General features: G+C 43.5%; 1 protein-coding gene across 5 annotated transcripts in view; it reads left to right on the forward strand.

Annotated features, from left to right (window-relative positions):
- Positions 1-610: 610 nt before the first annotated feature.
- The window catches only part of SPAG9 (sperm associated antigen 9), a 131684-nt gene continuing 116388 nt past the window's right edge, over positions 611-15906 (forward strand). For 2 of the 5 annotated variants that reach the window (XM_075903795.2, XM_075903798.2), the window contains exons 1-2: positions 612-1134; positions 9925-10045. In XM_075903795.2, the coding sequence (XP_075759910.2) occupies positions 829-1134; positions 9925-10045 (427 nt within the window). In that variant the 5' untranslated portion in view covers positions 612-828. Of the gene's footprint in view, positions 1135-9924; positions 10046-15906 lie in introns of those variants that run through there. The other 3 variants (XM_075903797.2, XM_075903799.2, XM_075903800.2) reach the window with 3 other exon arrangements.

The raw sequence follows: 15906 nt of genomic DNA on the forward strand, positions 1-15906 counted from the left end.
TCAGACCATTTATTCATCTTACAGCAGTATAAATGCCTCCGGCTTGCATGGCTTGTTGCTGACATGTTTCCGGAATGTGTTTTCTTATTGACTGAGATGTTCAGGAAGCAGGAGCTGCGAATAGTGCAATAATGCCACATGTATTATCTCCTGAGGCGTGGCCTCACCCATATGACACACAGAATGACTCAAGGCCCTTGGATTGGATCCCATACAAAATATCACAAGACTTAAGTGCGGCCCCACCTATTTCTTCACCCCACCCCATTCTCCTGTTCTCTGGCCTTTAGCCCCTAAAGGCTTAATCATCTGACATGGGCGTTTTTCCCTTAGTGGAGCCAACCCTGGAAGGTCACTTTATTACTGCCCTGACAGCCTCCTCTCCCTGCCTCCCACCCCCTTTTCACTCTCAGCCAATTGACCCCGCTTACTCCTTTCCCACCATTAAGCCCCTCCCTCAGCCTGTCACCCTAGCACCACTGGGCCCCTCCCCTTTTACTTCTAGGCCCCGCCCTTTCCCTCTGACCCACATTCCCCCCCTAGGCCCCGCCCTCTGACGCACGCCCCGCCCCTTACGCTCCGGCTTCTGCGCCTGCGCTGGGGTGAGTCCGGCGACGCGCCTGCCCTTCCCTTCCTCTCCCCGCACGCGACCACGCCCTTGTCCGCGTGACGCCGCTGCCCCGCCTCGGCGCTGTGGCTGAGGTCAGTGCCGTGCGCCCGCGCTGTAGGCGAGGCCTCGCCGCAGAGGGGGAGGCGCCGAGAGCTGTTGCCGCCGCCCGGCCGGGCCCTGTCAGGGAAGGAGCCAGGCGCGCCGGCGGCACCGAGGCCATGGAGCTGGCGGACGGCGTGGTGTACCAGGAAGACCCGGGCGGCCCCGGCCCGGCCATGATGTCGGAGCGGGTGTCGGGGCTGGCGGGCTCCATCTACCGCGAGTTCGAGCGGCTGATCGGGCGCTACGACGAGGAGGTGGTGGCCGAGCTGATGCCGCTGGTGGTGGCGGTGCTGGAGAACCTGGACTCGGTCTGCGCGCACAGCCAGGAGGCCAGCGTGGAGCTGGAGCTGCTGCGGGACGACAACGAGCAGCTGCTCACCCAGTACGAGCGCGAGAAGGCGCTGCGCAAGCAGGCCGAGGAGGTGAGGGGCCGCTGGGGCCGGCTGCTCCGCCGGCAGGAGCTAGAGGCAGCGCTGGGGGGGGGGGGTCTGGGACTGGTCCGTGGCACAGCCGAGGGGAGTGGGCAGTCCTGGGCAGTGGAACAGGCCGAGGCGGGCAAGGGAGCCGCGCTCGGATGCTCCAGTGAGAGAGCAATGTAGGAGCCGGGCGGACGAGGTGGGGGCCCCTCGGCATGTTTCCTAAGCCGTGTTTCCCTTTCTGGGAGTGGGGTGGAGGCTTCGAGTTTCTTCCCCCGGGAGGACTCGCTTCCACCTCGCAGGGCAAGGTGCCAGGGTGCTTTTAATACCTTCTTCCCCAAGCGGCCCTACCCTGCATTAGGTTGTCGTCACTCGTTTCCACTACAAGGTAGCTCATACACAGACTTTCAACTTCATACCAAATCATCCGAGGTGCAGAGATAGTCATATGACCCATCTAAATCATAGCTAAACAAGTGGCTCTTTTTTAGCAGTGGGGACCAGATATTTTCCCCTTTTTTTCATACTGTATTGGCGCTTAGTATCCTCCTCCTTTTTGAACCTTGTGGTTAGAAAAGGACAATACAGAGTTGATAACAGTTAATCTTAGTCCACAGCTTCCACTTTTATGGGGCTCTTCTTTCTTTGGGGGCTCTTAAACTAAGTGACTAGAACATCTCTAGAAGATTGTTTTTCTTTTATTCACATGGGTTATACAGAAGAACAGTACCAGTTGTGACACTAACCAAGGAACTAAACATTAAATGGTTCAGTATCTTAAACAACGCCACTGTCAATTTTCTAAAGTTAAGGCACTCAATAATTATTTTAATTATCATTCCTTATACATATCTGAGGTGGATGTTACTAAAAATAATACATCATGTTGTGTATAGAAAGAGGAAGTACTGTTCAGGCAGTAACTCCCTGAGCTGGTGCATAGAAGCTTCAGCTGAGCAACAAATGATGCCTACAGGTTGTTCAGTAGCAAAGTCCTTCAGTGATGATATCAGATGAGACAAGCAATGGTTCTGTGTGTCAATGTAGTTCATCCAGTTTCTTATCTGAGAATGTAGAAATGTGTAAAGCATCCCTTGTGTAAAAAAACGAACAATACTATTCCAGAAATTTGCTTTTATTTTCTGACACACTATCTGAAATTCCAGTAGTAAATCAGTGACATCAACATCCTTGATTTAGCCACCTGACTTAAAGTCTATTTTCCAGACATAGGTTTCTTGCCCTGCACTTACCTGCATGTTCTTCTATTTACTTTATAATTTTGAAAACTGAAAAGTGTTGTTACTGAAATTTAGTCTTTTTCCATAGCAGTATTGTCTTGTTTTAACTTGGAATAAGTTGTTTTACAATCTCAGTAAAACTAACCATTGCAGTGCAATGCAAATAGTTCTATATTTGTATGAAAAGAGGTTACGGTACAAATTACTACATGTCACAGATGAGCAGGCAAGAAGATTTCAAACGAAGGATGGGTTAAAAAAGTTATAAAGAATGTATATGAATAAACAAATATTTTCTTTAAAGACCCGCATCTAGTTTTTGTCCAAACCAATAGAAAGATTATGATCAATTTCTATGTCAGATTTGCAAAATTATAATTGCTCATTAATGTTAGGTGAATGAGTTTATTATTGATTAAATTTAACTTTATCAAGGTGAAAAGGACGAGGGGTATTTTATTTGTCTGGTAAATTTTCATGAGTATTGTAAGGATAGTTCATATGTTGATGGAATATGAAAAAGAGGCCTCAGCAATGTGGAGCAGAAACTAGAATAAAGCACAGAAAAAAGTGATACTGTTTTTTCAGCTCTTACGGACCCTTCGGAAGTCTCAAACTAGCAGGTATTTGTGGTAGTATAGTAAGGTTCTATTTCTATAAGTTAATTGTAGTGACCACTGTAATGCAGACTAAAATTATTGCTCGGGTGCAGCAGAAGTCCTTACAGATAGTCACTGAAACAGCAACTATCTTAAAAGTAGTATTTTCACATGTGAACATGCTGCTTGTCCTTTCAACATGAACACACACCTGTAGTACTCGCACATCATTTATGATTATCTTGTTGAAAGATGCATGATACAATCAAATATATATGTGCATTTTCCAAATGCAGTCATAGCACCCATTAAAAAAAAAATCTTGCCCTTATGCAAAGATGCTTCTATAAAAGGGTAACTACCAGGAATAAAGTGAACAGAAGGTCCATGAGTTACAGATTTGTGCTATCACTTTCTTTTAATGAATAGTTGGTTTTAGAATCATAGAGCTGGAAGAGACCTTAGGAGGTCATCTAGTCCAGCCCCTTGCCAGGGCAGGATCAATCCCAACTAAATCAACCTTGCTTGGGCTTTGTGAAGCCGAGACTTAAAAACCTCTAGGGATGGAGATTCCACCACCTCCCCAGGTAACCCATTACAGCGCTTTACCACCCTCCTAGTGAAATAGTTTTTCCTAATATCCAGCCTAGACCTACCTCTCCCACTGTAACTTGAGACCATTGCTCCTTGTTCTGTCATCCATCACTACTGTGAACAGCCATTGTCCATCCTCTTTGGAACCTCTCTTCAGAAAGTTGAAGGCTGCTATCAAATCTCCCCTCACTCCTCTCTTCTGCAGACTAAACAAACCCAAATCCCTCAGTCTCTCCTCATAGGTCATGCGCTCCAGCCCCCTAATCATTTTGGTCACCCTCCGCTGGATCCTCTCCAATGTGTCCACATCCTTTCTATAGTGTAGGGCCCAGAACTGGACACAGTATTCCAGATGTGGTCTCACCAAAGCCGAATAAAGGGGAATAATCACATCTCTGTATCTGCTGGCAATGCTCCTCCTAATTCACCCTAATATGCCATTAGCCTTCTTGGCTACAAGGACACACTGTTGACTCGTATCCAGCTTGTCATCCATTGTAATCCCCAGGTCCTTTTCCGCAGAACTGCTACTTAGCCATTCGGTCCCCAGCCTGTAACAATGCCTGTAACAGGTTTTAATGATTCTTTGTTTTATTTTTTGTGAACCCCATTGCTTAGTTGACCTAATGATGAAGGTATTTTTCCATATTCATAAAAGCCTGATATTTCTTGATTTGCCAAGTTTGACTATTCTGAATAATCTTCCCTTTTCTAACTACCATTATAGGAAATGTATTCATTGTAGGAGCCTCATAATACATATGCATGTTGTTTCTTCACTCAGTCTTTTTTGCCTCAGTTTTTTTCAATCAGGAAGCTCCCATTTTTGTTGGATTTCTTCTTCATTAGCTTTGTGTGATTGATGCAAGTTGTGAGTGTGGTTTTCTTTCAGTAATGATTTCCAAAAATGATAAAAATCTGCTTCTTAAAGATACATTTTGGGTGCCAGTCATTCCTTTAATGACTGATGCATATGATCAGTTTTCATAATCAGTAAGGAGCCATCTGCATAACTTGATATGCATGGTTTAACATGAAAATTGAGAAAATGGGTTATCTGGATATTTTGCCAATGCTTTGCATGTAACTACTACTGTGGCATTTTATATTTACAAAGTGAGCGTTAGGAAAATTGGTTAAAGGTTCTAGTATAACCAAAGTACCGAGCAACAAAGAAATAAGGAAGAGGAAGAAAACAACTCTTATGTTTCTGTATCTTATGTATAAATATACTTGAGGTCAGTGGATCCCAAACTTTTCAGCATCACGCCCCCTTTTTGATTTTTGAGAAACCCTCACGCTCTCCCCAAATAGCAGCAAAACATGTTGGGAGGGAGGAACTGACCGGGGACAAAAAACAAAAATAGCAGTAAAACTTACTGGGGGGGGGGGGAGGGGGGAAGAGGGCTGGGTCGCCTTGTGCTGCCACTGGAATTCCTTCACGGCCCCCCGGAGGGCACGCACCCCAGTTTGGGAACCCATGCTTTAGGCTGTGTAGCTCCCATCGGAGCACATCGGTCTATGTTTGGACATGGTAGCTGGCAGAAAATTGTTACAGGAGCTTTACAATGTAACTGATGTGACTCAGTGTTACAACTGGGCTTATAAACAGTACATAATCCATTTTTTTCAGTAAAGAAAAATTCTGTGGTATGAGTTTAATAGACTTGCCCCTACAACTTACTAAATGAACCTATTCTTGAAACCTGACATCCTTAATGTGTGTTTTTTTTTTGTAGGTATGAAAAGAGAATTAGTTTCCACTCTCCCACTAAATGGATTTAAGTATCCTAAGTTAATTGGAAATAATGAGGAAGACGGCTAAAGTTTTTCTGCTTATGGTGTCAGGTTAAGTGTTAAATATTTAAAATTAATGTCTTCAGCAATGAGTCAAATCCTACTCTTGTTTTACAAGAGTAAACTTGTATCCAGATGTGACAATTTGAATGTCACATACTTTCAATTTGTAATTTTTTATTTGAGCTCAGTAATAATCAAGTGAATGGAGTATGCATTGGAGAACTTATGGCTCCTGGTTTTGCTGTTGATGCATTGAGATGTTGGGCAAATCACTTAAATACCTTACTTTGCAGTGTGCAAAATGGGAGATTTAACTGCCTTACGAGGGTGCAGTGAAGATAGGTACCTAGAAAACGCTTGAAAGGGCAAGTTATATGTTTCTGATTTCAGGTCATTTTTATACCATGCATTTCACAAGTGCATATTCCTAAAATAAAGGAAAAAAAGTTAAACTCCTCACTGTCTCCCAGCAGTTCATAGGAATACTGGTATAAACTAAGTTTACTGAAGGGAGCTTATATATAAAGCAGAGAACCGCAAAACATGTTTACCTGTCTTTCAGCATCAGCTGTTCTTGCTTCTCTCAACATTTTGCTCCAAGCACTGTCATATGAACACCACTACGTCCTGTGATAGCCATGTAACAGCTTGTGTGAAAGCGCTCTTGTTCAAGCTAAAAGTATGACTGGAAAACAGTGCATTTACATAATTTGGTTTAATCAAAAATGAAATGCTTTTATAAAGTGTTATGAATTTTCTTTCCCTAAGTTTCCCTTTATCAGTAAGCTCAAATTTTGTGATAGCTCATCTGCTATATATTTGAGAGAGTTAATCTGTGCTTCTGTCAGTGTATCTGTGTTCCAACTCTTACCATTTAGGAGATCTTGGACCACCAAATTTGGTATACAGCTTCCTCTTATAACTTCAACCAAGGGAAGGGGTTGGATGTGCCTGGAATAGCATTGCCTCTCATAAAACCATATAAAAAAAAGAGACAATCATCAAGCAGTTGAAAGGGGCTGGTCTCCCACTCCCCTTCCCTACCTGGGACTGCTCCAGCCTTGAGACTCCTAGGTGCCCTTTGCGGGGAGGGCAGACTGCAGTTCTTTCCACCCTGCCTCTGATTTGTATGGGAACTTTGCTGACTATGCCCCTTCATCAAGGAGTGAAAGGAAAGTGTACAGTTTGCTGCAGTCCTCACCAGGGATGTAAGAGACTAGTCGATTATCCAATAAGTATTTGTTTATTGGATAGTCAAGTAGCAACTCAACTAGTCGCTTCCCTCCCCTGGCTGCCTCTATCAGAGAGAGGCAGCAAGGAGCAGGAGCCAGTGTAGCACTGTACCTGCAGGAGACAGGGGAGGCTGAGGCACAGCGGGGAAATGGTGTGAGCAGAGACTGCTTCAGTCCCAGCTCATGCCAGTTCCCACTGAGGGCACTTCTGCTTTTGAAATGTACAAAAGTGCCTCAGGGAGCATTGGGCGAGCAAGAACTCAAGCAGTGCTTGTCCTGTGCTCTCTGTGGCACCCCCCCTTGCTGCCTCTGTGAGGCAGCAGGGGGGTGGAGTTGGGACAGGAGCTAGTGCTGGGGGGAGCCACCTTACAAGATGGCTTTCCCCCAGCACTGTCTCTGGGGTGCCTCCTATCCCCCCGCTGCCTCTCTTAGAGGCAGTAGGAGGGAATAGGGGATGCTGCTTCAAAGCAACCCGTCTGTAGGAGTCCCAGCAGGGAGCCGTGCCCCCTCCTGAGGACAGGTGCTGTTGCTGCCAAGCAGTCCCTGATCACAGTACCTGAGCAGCCTCTGCCCATGGCCAGCCCTGACTGTGGCAGACAGGGTTGTCCACCACAAACGGAGGCTGCTGAACTCAGCACAAGCCAGGACTGAGCATCCCGGTGGATGCTAATCGTTGTGCCTCTGCATTGTAGTAAGAGCCCTGCTGCTCTTACTACATTTAAAATGTAGAACTTCTGTGCTGGTTTGCTCCTGAGCTGGAAGGAGTCAGGAATGCTCAATCCCAGCTCAAGTTGGCTCCTGGAGTTACCCCACTGCGGCTCTGCAGAGCGGTGCTTATCAACTACTCATATAGTAGATACAAATTATATTGACTATACGATTAACCAGATAAGTGTATTTTAACATCTTTAGTCCTCATTCTGACTTGTGGGGAGGCGCAGGGACCAGAAGAACCTGGATCTACCCCAGTTAGGGGACATGTACCCCTTCCCTGGCTGTGCCTGCAAGAGCTGCAATAGCCATAGAGAGGCATTTCTCACCTTGCTCCAACCTGCTGCTATGAGAGAGGGCTGGGGTAAACCCCTTTGGGGGAGGGGAGGGGCAAGCTGCATATTGAATCATTCAGCCCCAGCCCCACCCCAGAGCAATGATTTAAATGAAAAACAAAAATTAAATTAAGGACCTGAGTCAGCATGGAGCCCTGAGCCTTTGACTGGATGTGGCTGATTAATCACCTGTGAAGCTGTGCTGCCACACAGTTTAGAGGGAGCACCCTTTTTTAGGCATTTGGGTCAGTTTGAGTAAAATTCTTTGTACTGGAAACGTTCTGTTGAGTGGTCAAAACTTCACCTACCACTCAAATTTTTTTCTGTCTACTTTTGAAGCCCCATCACCTACAAAAATACTAAATGAGTGAATTTCATCTTGTGCAGATGGTAAGCCCAAGACTTGTCACCCCTAAAGATACTTAGTTCTCGTGCTCGCTCTCTGCATAGTTTTGAATTTAGTTTATTATGCACATTTCTGTATCCAGTTGACTTCCTCCTGCTAATCTCACTTCCATACATTAGTCAGGAGCTAGAAAAAAACAATGTAAGAAGATAAGGTCACATCGGTTCTGTAATATTGTTCTAGCTTTCTGTCTGTAGTCTCTTATCTTCATTATTGTGTATGCTTAATACTAGAATATTGTATTTATTACTATGAAATGAAGTTAACTCAACTACTTTATGATTTCCAAGGTGTTATTTTCCAGCCATACCTGAAAGAATCAAATCAATTAAGTATTGATTGTTGGACTCTTGATATTCAAACTACTAAAACTTGCTTTATCACGCTACTCTCTCAGTTATACTTGGCTTACTTGCTTTCTCATGCACCCAAAACAACTGATCTAGAAAACTTTCATTAAATGCTTTTAACTTTCATATTTTTAACTCCCAATTTAAAACTTTGCAGTCTTATGAATATCAATGCCCATCCATCTGTCCGCTTAGTATTAAAGTTAATAAGATTTGTATGAGAGTTGATTACTAATAATGTACACTTTGCTATTTAGTTATTGTATGAGGGAGACAACACAGATAGTTGATTAGTTGGCCCAGCTGCCCCACATGTATGACTACATGGGATTTCAGCTACTAGTACAAATTAATTTTACATAATGTCCATATAGGAATTGCCTTGGATTCAGATCACAAACTTGTCATGGACTATTGAATAGTAATAACTATCAGATGGAGATGTAAGTACTATAATAATTGACTCCTGGATGTAATTCTAACTGAACTGTAGCTGTGCTGCTGACATTTTTTCCTTAAGTCATGTTTTCTGTTTTTTCTGCTTCTCACTTCAACCTATGTTCAGTTGGTCTTACAGAACATTTTAGGATGCTCACTAACTATGTGTTTATACTTTGAGCTGGAAGTCAAGTGTAGTTGTAGAGGACTGCTAGCCTATGTGGCACTGCTCTAAAGTTTTTAGATTACACTTTTTATAGGGCAAGTGATCAAGGGAAATTAATTTGGACAAAATGCTCCATAAATGAACAGTGGACTGCTACATAAAGTAAATAGTATGCTGTGAACTTCACTATGAACTTAAACTGAAAATAGTATTCAAGTGCAGGTTCATAGATTGACTTCTTTTTATAAACTCTTGCCTGTACATCAGCTTTCTGTGAAGTGAAACCTCCTTGGTTCCCAAAGGCTGCTTACCACATTAGGGAATGAAAGTCCGTCTATTGAGATTAGTTTATGGAAATGAAACTGTTCTAAGATCGTAACTGTAGTTTCATGGGCTCATAAATAGCTGTTTCAGCATGATGAACAGTAGTATGAACAGGATTGAACAGATCCAATGGCAGGCTGGTGATAGGTTTAATATCTTTAAAAGCAAAAAATGCCGCTCTGTTAGCGTAGAAATAAAAATGTCTATAATTACATGTAAAAGGTAAGAGGAAGTAATGAGCTTAGTTTGCAGATTTGGTCACCCTAACTTAGGTGTGTTCAGACTTTGAAAAGTGGGCATGCTAGTTAGTGAGAACTACTTTTTGGTATCTAAATCATTTGAAGAGTTGCAGGTTGGTGTTTCAGGAAAAGTAATTAAATTAACTAATAACATTACTTTTATAATAAAAGTAAACTACCATATATGCATCTTAGTAAAAATTATGCCAGGGTTTTCAAAAGGGCCCGAGGGAGTTAGCTACCGACCTCCTTTGCATTTGTGAGCTTTAGAGGACTGACTCTGGCCTCTTTGAAAAATCTTACCTTGTTGCTCAGTGTCTAATCACACTAATTAATATCTTGTTTGTTTTTTGTCTGTCAGAAATTCATTGAATTTGAAGATTCTCAAGAACAAGAAAAAAAGGACTTACAGACTCGAGTGGAATCATTAGAATCACAAACTCGACAGCTTGAACTGAAAGCAAAAAATTATGCTGATCAAAGTAAGTAGAAATAACTTATGCTGTAGCAGCACTTTGATTTCATTATGATTTCAGGATATTAATTTTCACTCTAATTTAGCTTACTTTAGTGACACATGATAAATCTTTTTTTGATGTCTGGTCCATCACTCTTGACGCATGTACTTAAACTAATTTTAATGTTGTTCCATGTGTAACTGGGACAGAAGCTATTCTGGTTCTTTTGTTATCCTATGCTCTAAGGCACAGCATTACCTTCATTTTACAGAACTCTTTTCAAGTCAAGGTGCGAGTCTGAAGCTGTTGCTACACTAGAGAGCTCACAGTAGTGCAGCTGTATCAGTGCAGCTGAACCATTACAAACTCTCTAATACAGCCATTCTAAGCTGATGGGGGAGAGCTCTCGCATCGACTTAATTGCTCCATTCCCAGTGAGCAGTGACAGCTAAGCTGGTGGGAGAAACTCTTCCCACCACATAGCGCTGTCCAAACTAGCATTAGTTTAGTGTAACATACATTGCTTGGGAGAGGGTGGATTATTCACACCCCTGGGTGACATACGTTATACCTATTTAAAAGGTAGTGTAGACATAGCCTTAGTGTTCAGCAGTCCAATCCGTAAATTGATGTTAATTACTGACTCATTCCATGTTGTTGCTTTTGAGAGGACTCTTAGTGCATGAGTCATGTGTAAAATCAAGGTTTTTATTTTGAGGTGCATTACTTGAGATTTTTTTTTTTTTTTTTTTTTACAAAAATCACGTCTTTCATATTTAATTTTACCAAAGTTGAAGCCTTTTAATTTTGTTTTCGGCTTCTATACCTTTTGTAACTTTTAAGAAAATTGAAGTAAAATTGAAGTCATAACGTTTTGTTTAGATAATATCAAACATGGTGACATTTTTGGAATTTAACTGAAACAATTAGTTGGCCTAAGTCTTCAATTTTGGGCAAAAATGTTGAATCTGAATTTTCCCCCCAACTTTGCCCTTCGTTAGAATTTCATGCTTCAGCCTTGATGTTTAAGAACGTCATTTGGAAAGAGATGATTTTGGCTATCCTAGATTTTAGCTAAAAAGGCTTTTCAGAGTGTGTTTGGTGCTGGGCCCTAACCTGCAGCCTGCTGAAAGGCTAGAACAAATTCTACACTGACCTCCACAGCCTAGGGCAAAAGGTTATGTAAGGTTACTCCTGTAACCTTACATAACCTGTCTCATTGTTTTTCGTAATGTAGTATTCTTGGTGGCTTTCATTTAGTCGAGAGAAGTATTCAACCTCTTTTAGTAATGCTACTTCCCTGTTCACGCTCATCATAAAATGGTCATACTTCCATTACAAATTACAGGCAGTCCCCGGGTTACGTACGAGATAGGGACTGTAGGTTTGTTCTTAAGTTGAATCTGTATGTAAGTCCGAACTGGCGTCAGCCGCTGCTGAAACTGATCAGTTTCAACCGCGGCTAAATCTGGATGCCAGTTCTGACTTACATACAGATTCAACTTAAGAAACCCAGGCGTCCCCAAGTCAGCTGCTGCTGAAACTGATCAGCGGCTGATTCCAGGAAGCCTGGGGCAGAGCAACTCTGCCTCGGGCTTCCTGTAGTCAGCCGCTGGTCAGTTTCAGCAGCGGCTGACTTGGGGACGCCTGGGGCAGAGCAGCTGGGGTGCTGCTCGGTTGCTCCAGTAGCGCGGCCCCTCGGCGCTACTGGAGCAACACAGCAGCACCCCAGCTGCTCTGCCTCAGGCGTCCTGATTCAGCCGCTGCTGAAACTGACCAGCAGTGGCTGAATCAGGACTCCTGGGGCAGAGCAGCTGGGGTGCTGCCGGGTTGGTCCGGAGCAGCGCTGCGGGACCAACCCGGCAGCCCCCAGCTGCTCTACGCCAGGGGTAGGCAAGAAAAGCCTGGTCTGCTGGGGGGGGGCACTAGCTGCACCCTCCCTCCCCCCTAGCAGACAGGGAGACGGGGGTGGGGACCCCCAAGTCCTCCACGGCTTTGCTCCATCTCCCTGGTCTGCTGACCTGGGACACGCGGAGCAAAGCCGCAGAGCACGCCAGCAGCGGGACAGTCCAGGCCCCCCGCGCTGTCCCACTGCTGACGTGCTCCGAGGCTTTGCTCCCCATCTCCCTGGTCTGCTGGTCAGACCAGGGAGACGGGGAGCAAAGCCTCGGAGCACGTCCGCAGCGGGACAGCCCGGGTGCGCCTGGGCTGTCCTGCCGCCGCCTTCCCCCGAGGCTTTGTAAAGCGGCGGGGGAAGCCGGCGGCGGGACAGCCCAGGCGTGCCTGGGCTGCCCCACAGCCCCAGCTCCTCCGCGGCTTTGCTCCCCGTCTTCCTGGTCTGCAGCTTTTCTCGCCCCGGAGTACACGGGCGGCAGGACCACGGGGTCCTGCAGTCCGTGTCCTCCGGAGGGAGAAAAGCTGTGTTCGTAACTGCGGATCCGACGTAAGTCGGGGACTGCCTGTACTCCTCCTCCTCCCTCGTTTACTTTCTGTTTTTGTCCATGTTTGAGCCTTAATGTCTTGTAAGGATTTGACACATTTCTGTTTAAAAGTTGTTGATATTTAGGTGTGTCCATCTGCCTTTCAGAGTTTGGGAAATCAGCCAGAACAGTCCTCAGTAGCTTGGCAGTAAGTGCAGATACCATAATGTTATCTGTATTTTTGTCCAGTTTTCTGGACCAGACATGAACAGAGAGTATTTTTATTACCACCACTATACTTGGAATACTGGTATTTTTTCAGACTGATAATCACATTAATGCTGTGTGGGAGTGTATTCTGTATTTCTGCAGCATCCAGATGGGTAGATGTTGTGTGACCATGGTTTCTACCAGATTAGTATTTAAAAAAAAAAAAAAAAAAAAGCATTCGTTATTGCTAAAAGGGTCTGCTGGGATAATTGGAGCTGCTGAAACCATTGTTTTCAAATAAAAAGCTATTTCAACTTATTGCTTTCCTTAAAATGTAATGGTTGACTATTTTATAAAAGCCTCAATTGCCTGAAAATAGACAAATTGAAATATACTTTTTTGAAATTGTATGGTGTTTTCAAGAAATTGCTGAAGTACTGAATGCAGTCTTTATTTAGTCACTTGAGTAACTTTCAGATATGTTCTTCCAATACAGGTCTTCCAATACAGGTCAATATTGAAGCATCCTCCTTGGTCTAGTTTATGTTGCTGGAAGCAGAGATTTTCTGTTCTACACTAGTTTACTATGTAAAATTACCATCAAACACTGATATAACTTCATTGTGTTATAATCCTGGAGTAGGAGAACAGCAGTTTATTGTGCTAACATCCGTAATGTGAGAGTAAGTTTACTTCTAAGTGAAATGTCAGCTGCAGCTGCAGAAGAAAGCATCTTGGCCTCTAATCCTGAATAGCTTGTTTATAATGAGAAATGAGCAGGTGCTGAATTACTTTTCTGTCCTAAGTGGGAGATCTCATAGTTACCGAAAACTAGTTTTTTAAATAGAACTCTTTCATTTTAGAGGGATACTTTCTGGTAATTTAGTCCCCAAAATTCACTTGTGCAAGTTTTGCACAATCTACTCATAGGAAGGTCTTCTATGAAAACCTGAAAACTTATTTTGGGTTATGTTTTTGCTGCATTATTTCCAATACAAATGTATTGTGGACTACATGAAAATCAAAGGGAAATTAATTTATTTTCATTACTTTATCTAACCAAAGAGCAAAAGGCTTAAAAAAAATCTCCCCATAAATCACAAGTTGAAAGAACCACAATATTAATACTAAATGATTTTAATTGACTAATGTTTTGTCTATTGTTAAACATCCCAAAATTATGTTTTAATCTAGTGCTGTCCATAGCATATAGTAAATAAATGCTCTAAACTTGTTAATGTGAATATTCTTTTAATTGTAACTTACCAAAATAAAAATGTGCAGTGTTTTTAAAATTTGCTTAGACTGATGAAAAATCTTGCATTAAAGGCTTTAAAAGATAGTGATATAAGTTGCACCTCCCTAAACTCACTCTTGGATCTGGTAACATCTGTGGTCCGGTAGGACCATGGACGTTCCTGCACGAGAGAGCCCTGGGACAGAAGGGCCAGCTGCTGGGAGCCCAGGGGGCTGGTGCTAGCAGAGTTGAGCTAGCTCAGCTGGGGCAGTCCAACACCTGGCAGTGGAGTGAGTGCCACGGCAGCCCAGGCAGCTGCGGGGATGAAGCTGGTCTCATGGAAGCTTGGGTGGCAGTGGGGCTAGGGCTGCATGCTGTTTAGGTGACAGTGGGGTCAGGGCTGCATGCCAGCTGGGGTGGAATAACTGGTGGCAGGGAGGGGCGGCAGCCTGAGGGGCTGTGGCAGGGGACCTCCCCATACCTGGCAAATTCCCCGCTTTGGGACTTGTCAGATCCTGAGGATATCAAAGCAAGGAGGTCCAACCTTTATATAGTTCCTAATGCTGGGCTACAATGCAATCTTGCTGGTCCAGATGCTGTGTTACCTGGCACTGGTTCTCAGTTTCTACCCTTTTAATCAGGATGCTGCTTATCAAAACTCACTTTTTGCACCATGTCCTATCAGCCTTCTTTTATTTCTTCTCAGCCTTCTTCAGCCTTTACTTCTTTCATGGTGGATGATTTCTCGGTAATATACTAATGAACATTCTCTTTTCCTTTTCTCTCATCTAAAAAAAATTACTTACAGGAAGACTGTTGCTTTTTGAGTGTCATGCATGTGTCTATAACAAGAGTAAAGGTTGAAGAGCTAGGTAGTGTTTATGCAAAAGCAAGGCAATTCAAATCATAACTTTTTTTAAACTGAATACTGGAATTATATGGTGTTTCCACTTTCCTATTGTCTAGTCTTTGATTCGAGAAAGACACTACTCATTGTCTTAGAACAACAATGGCCAGATTTTTGTAGAACACATTTGGCAGGAGTATATGCCTCAGATATACCATATGTTCATGCAGAGAGACTCCTGTAAGAATTGTCAAAGTAATCTCAGTGTGAGGGACCTTGGATAGGCTGCCCCCACTGAGACCATCTTCCAGTCCCCTGAGTAAATCTCTTTAATATGGTAAGTCCATCCCTCCAATACTGCCATTCAGCCACTCTCTAGCTGGGTCTCCAGATTACAGGCCGTGGTTAATGGCCTTGACTAATTCAGCAGGTCCAGTGAGAGCTGGTCTCTGCAAGAGTTTCCTTTTGGGAGCCTGTGATAGCACCCAATTGTAGGGATACAGAAACAGCTTTCATGAAAACAAAGGATTATTTATTTTGTCCAAAAGGATTAGAGGAGTGAATTTAAAATAAGACCTAAATTCATATTTTCTTACCTAAACTTAACCTTTCTAGTGATATCTCAAGTGAGTTTGGCTTTGTCTCTTTTTGGCTTTTGATTTTCATCTCTTGTCTCTGAGCGCATGACACATTCTGATCAGCCTCTCAATTCATCTAAAATCCATCTTCTTTTTCCAGTTTCTTTCAGGGTTAGGCCTCCTTTTGGGTATGTCTGCATTGCAGTCAGACCTGATTGTCATGTGTGTACACCTACTTGAGAGAGCTTTGATCTGGCTATCTTGAATAATTAATCAGTGAAACTGTAGGAGCATAGACTGTAGGTATAAGCTTTCCAGAGCAGTTTTTTTCCTAATATCTTCTATCAGAAGCTGAGCTGTGTATAAGTGAAGAGCCTCGCCTCAGAACTCAAACTCCTTCTGTCTCCATCTGTCTAAAAATGTGCTAGGGTAGCATTGAGATTGGTAGATCACTCAGTTTATTCCTTTGTATAATGGTTGAACCTCTCCAGTCTGGCACCTTCAGGACCTGACCAGTGCCAAACCAGAGAATTTGCCAAACCATGGGAGGTCAGTATTGTGTAGCAGCATTACCAATGCTTACTGGGCTCTTA

The sequence above is a fragment of the Pelodiscus sinensis genome, chromosome 20, assembly GCF_052426305.1.
Source record: "Pelodiscus sinensis isolate ZL-2025 chromosome 20, ASM5242630v1, whole genome shotgun sequence".
NCBI classification, from domain to species: domain Eukaryota; kingdom Metazoa; phylum Chordata; order Testudines; family Trionychidae; genus Pelodiscus; species Pelodiscus sinensis.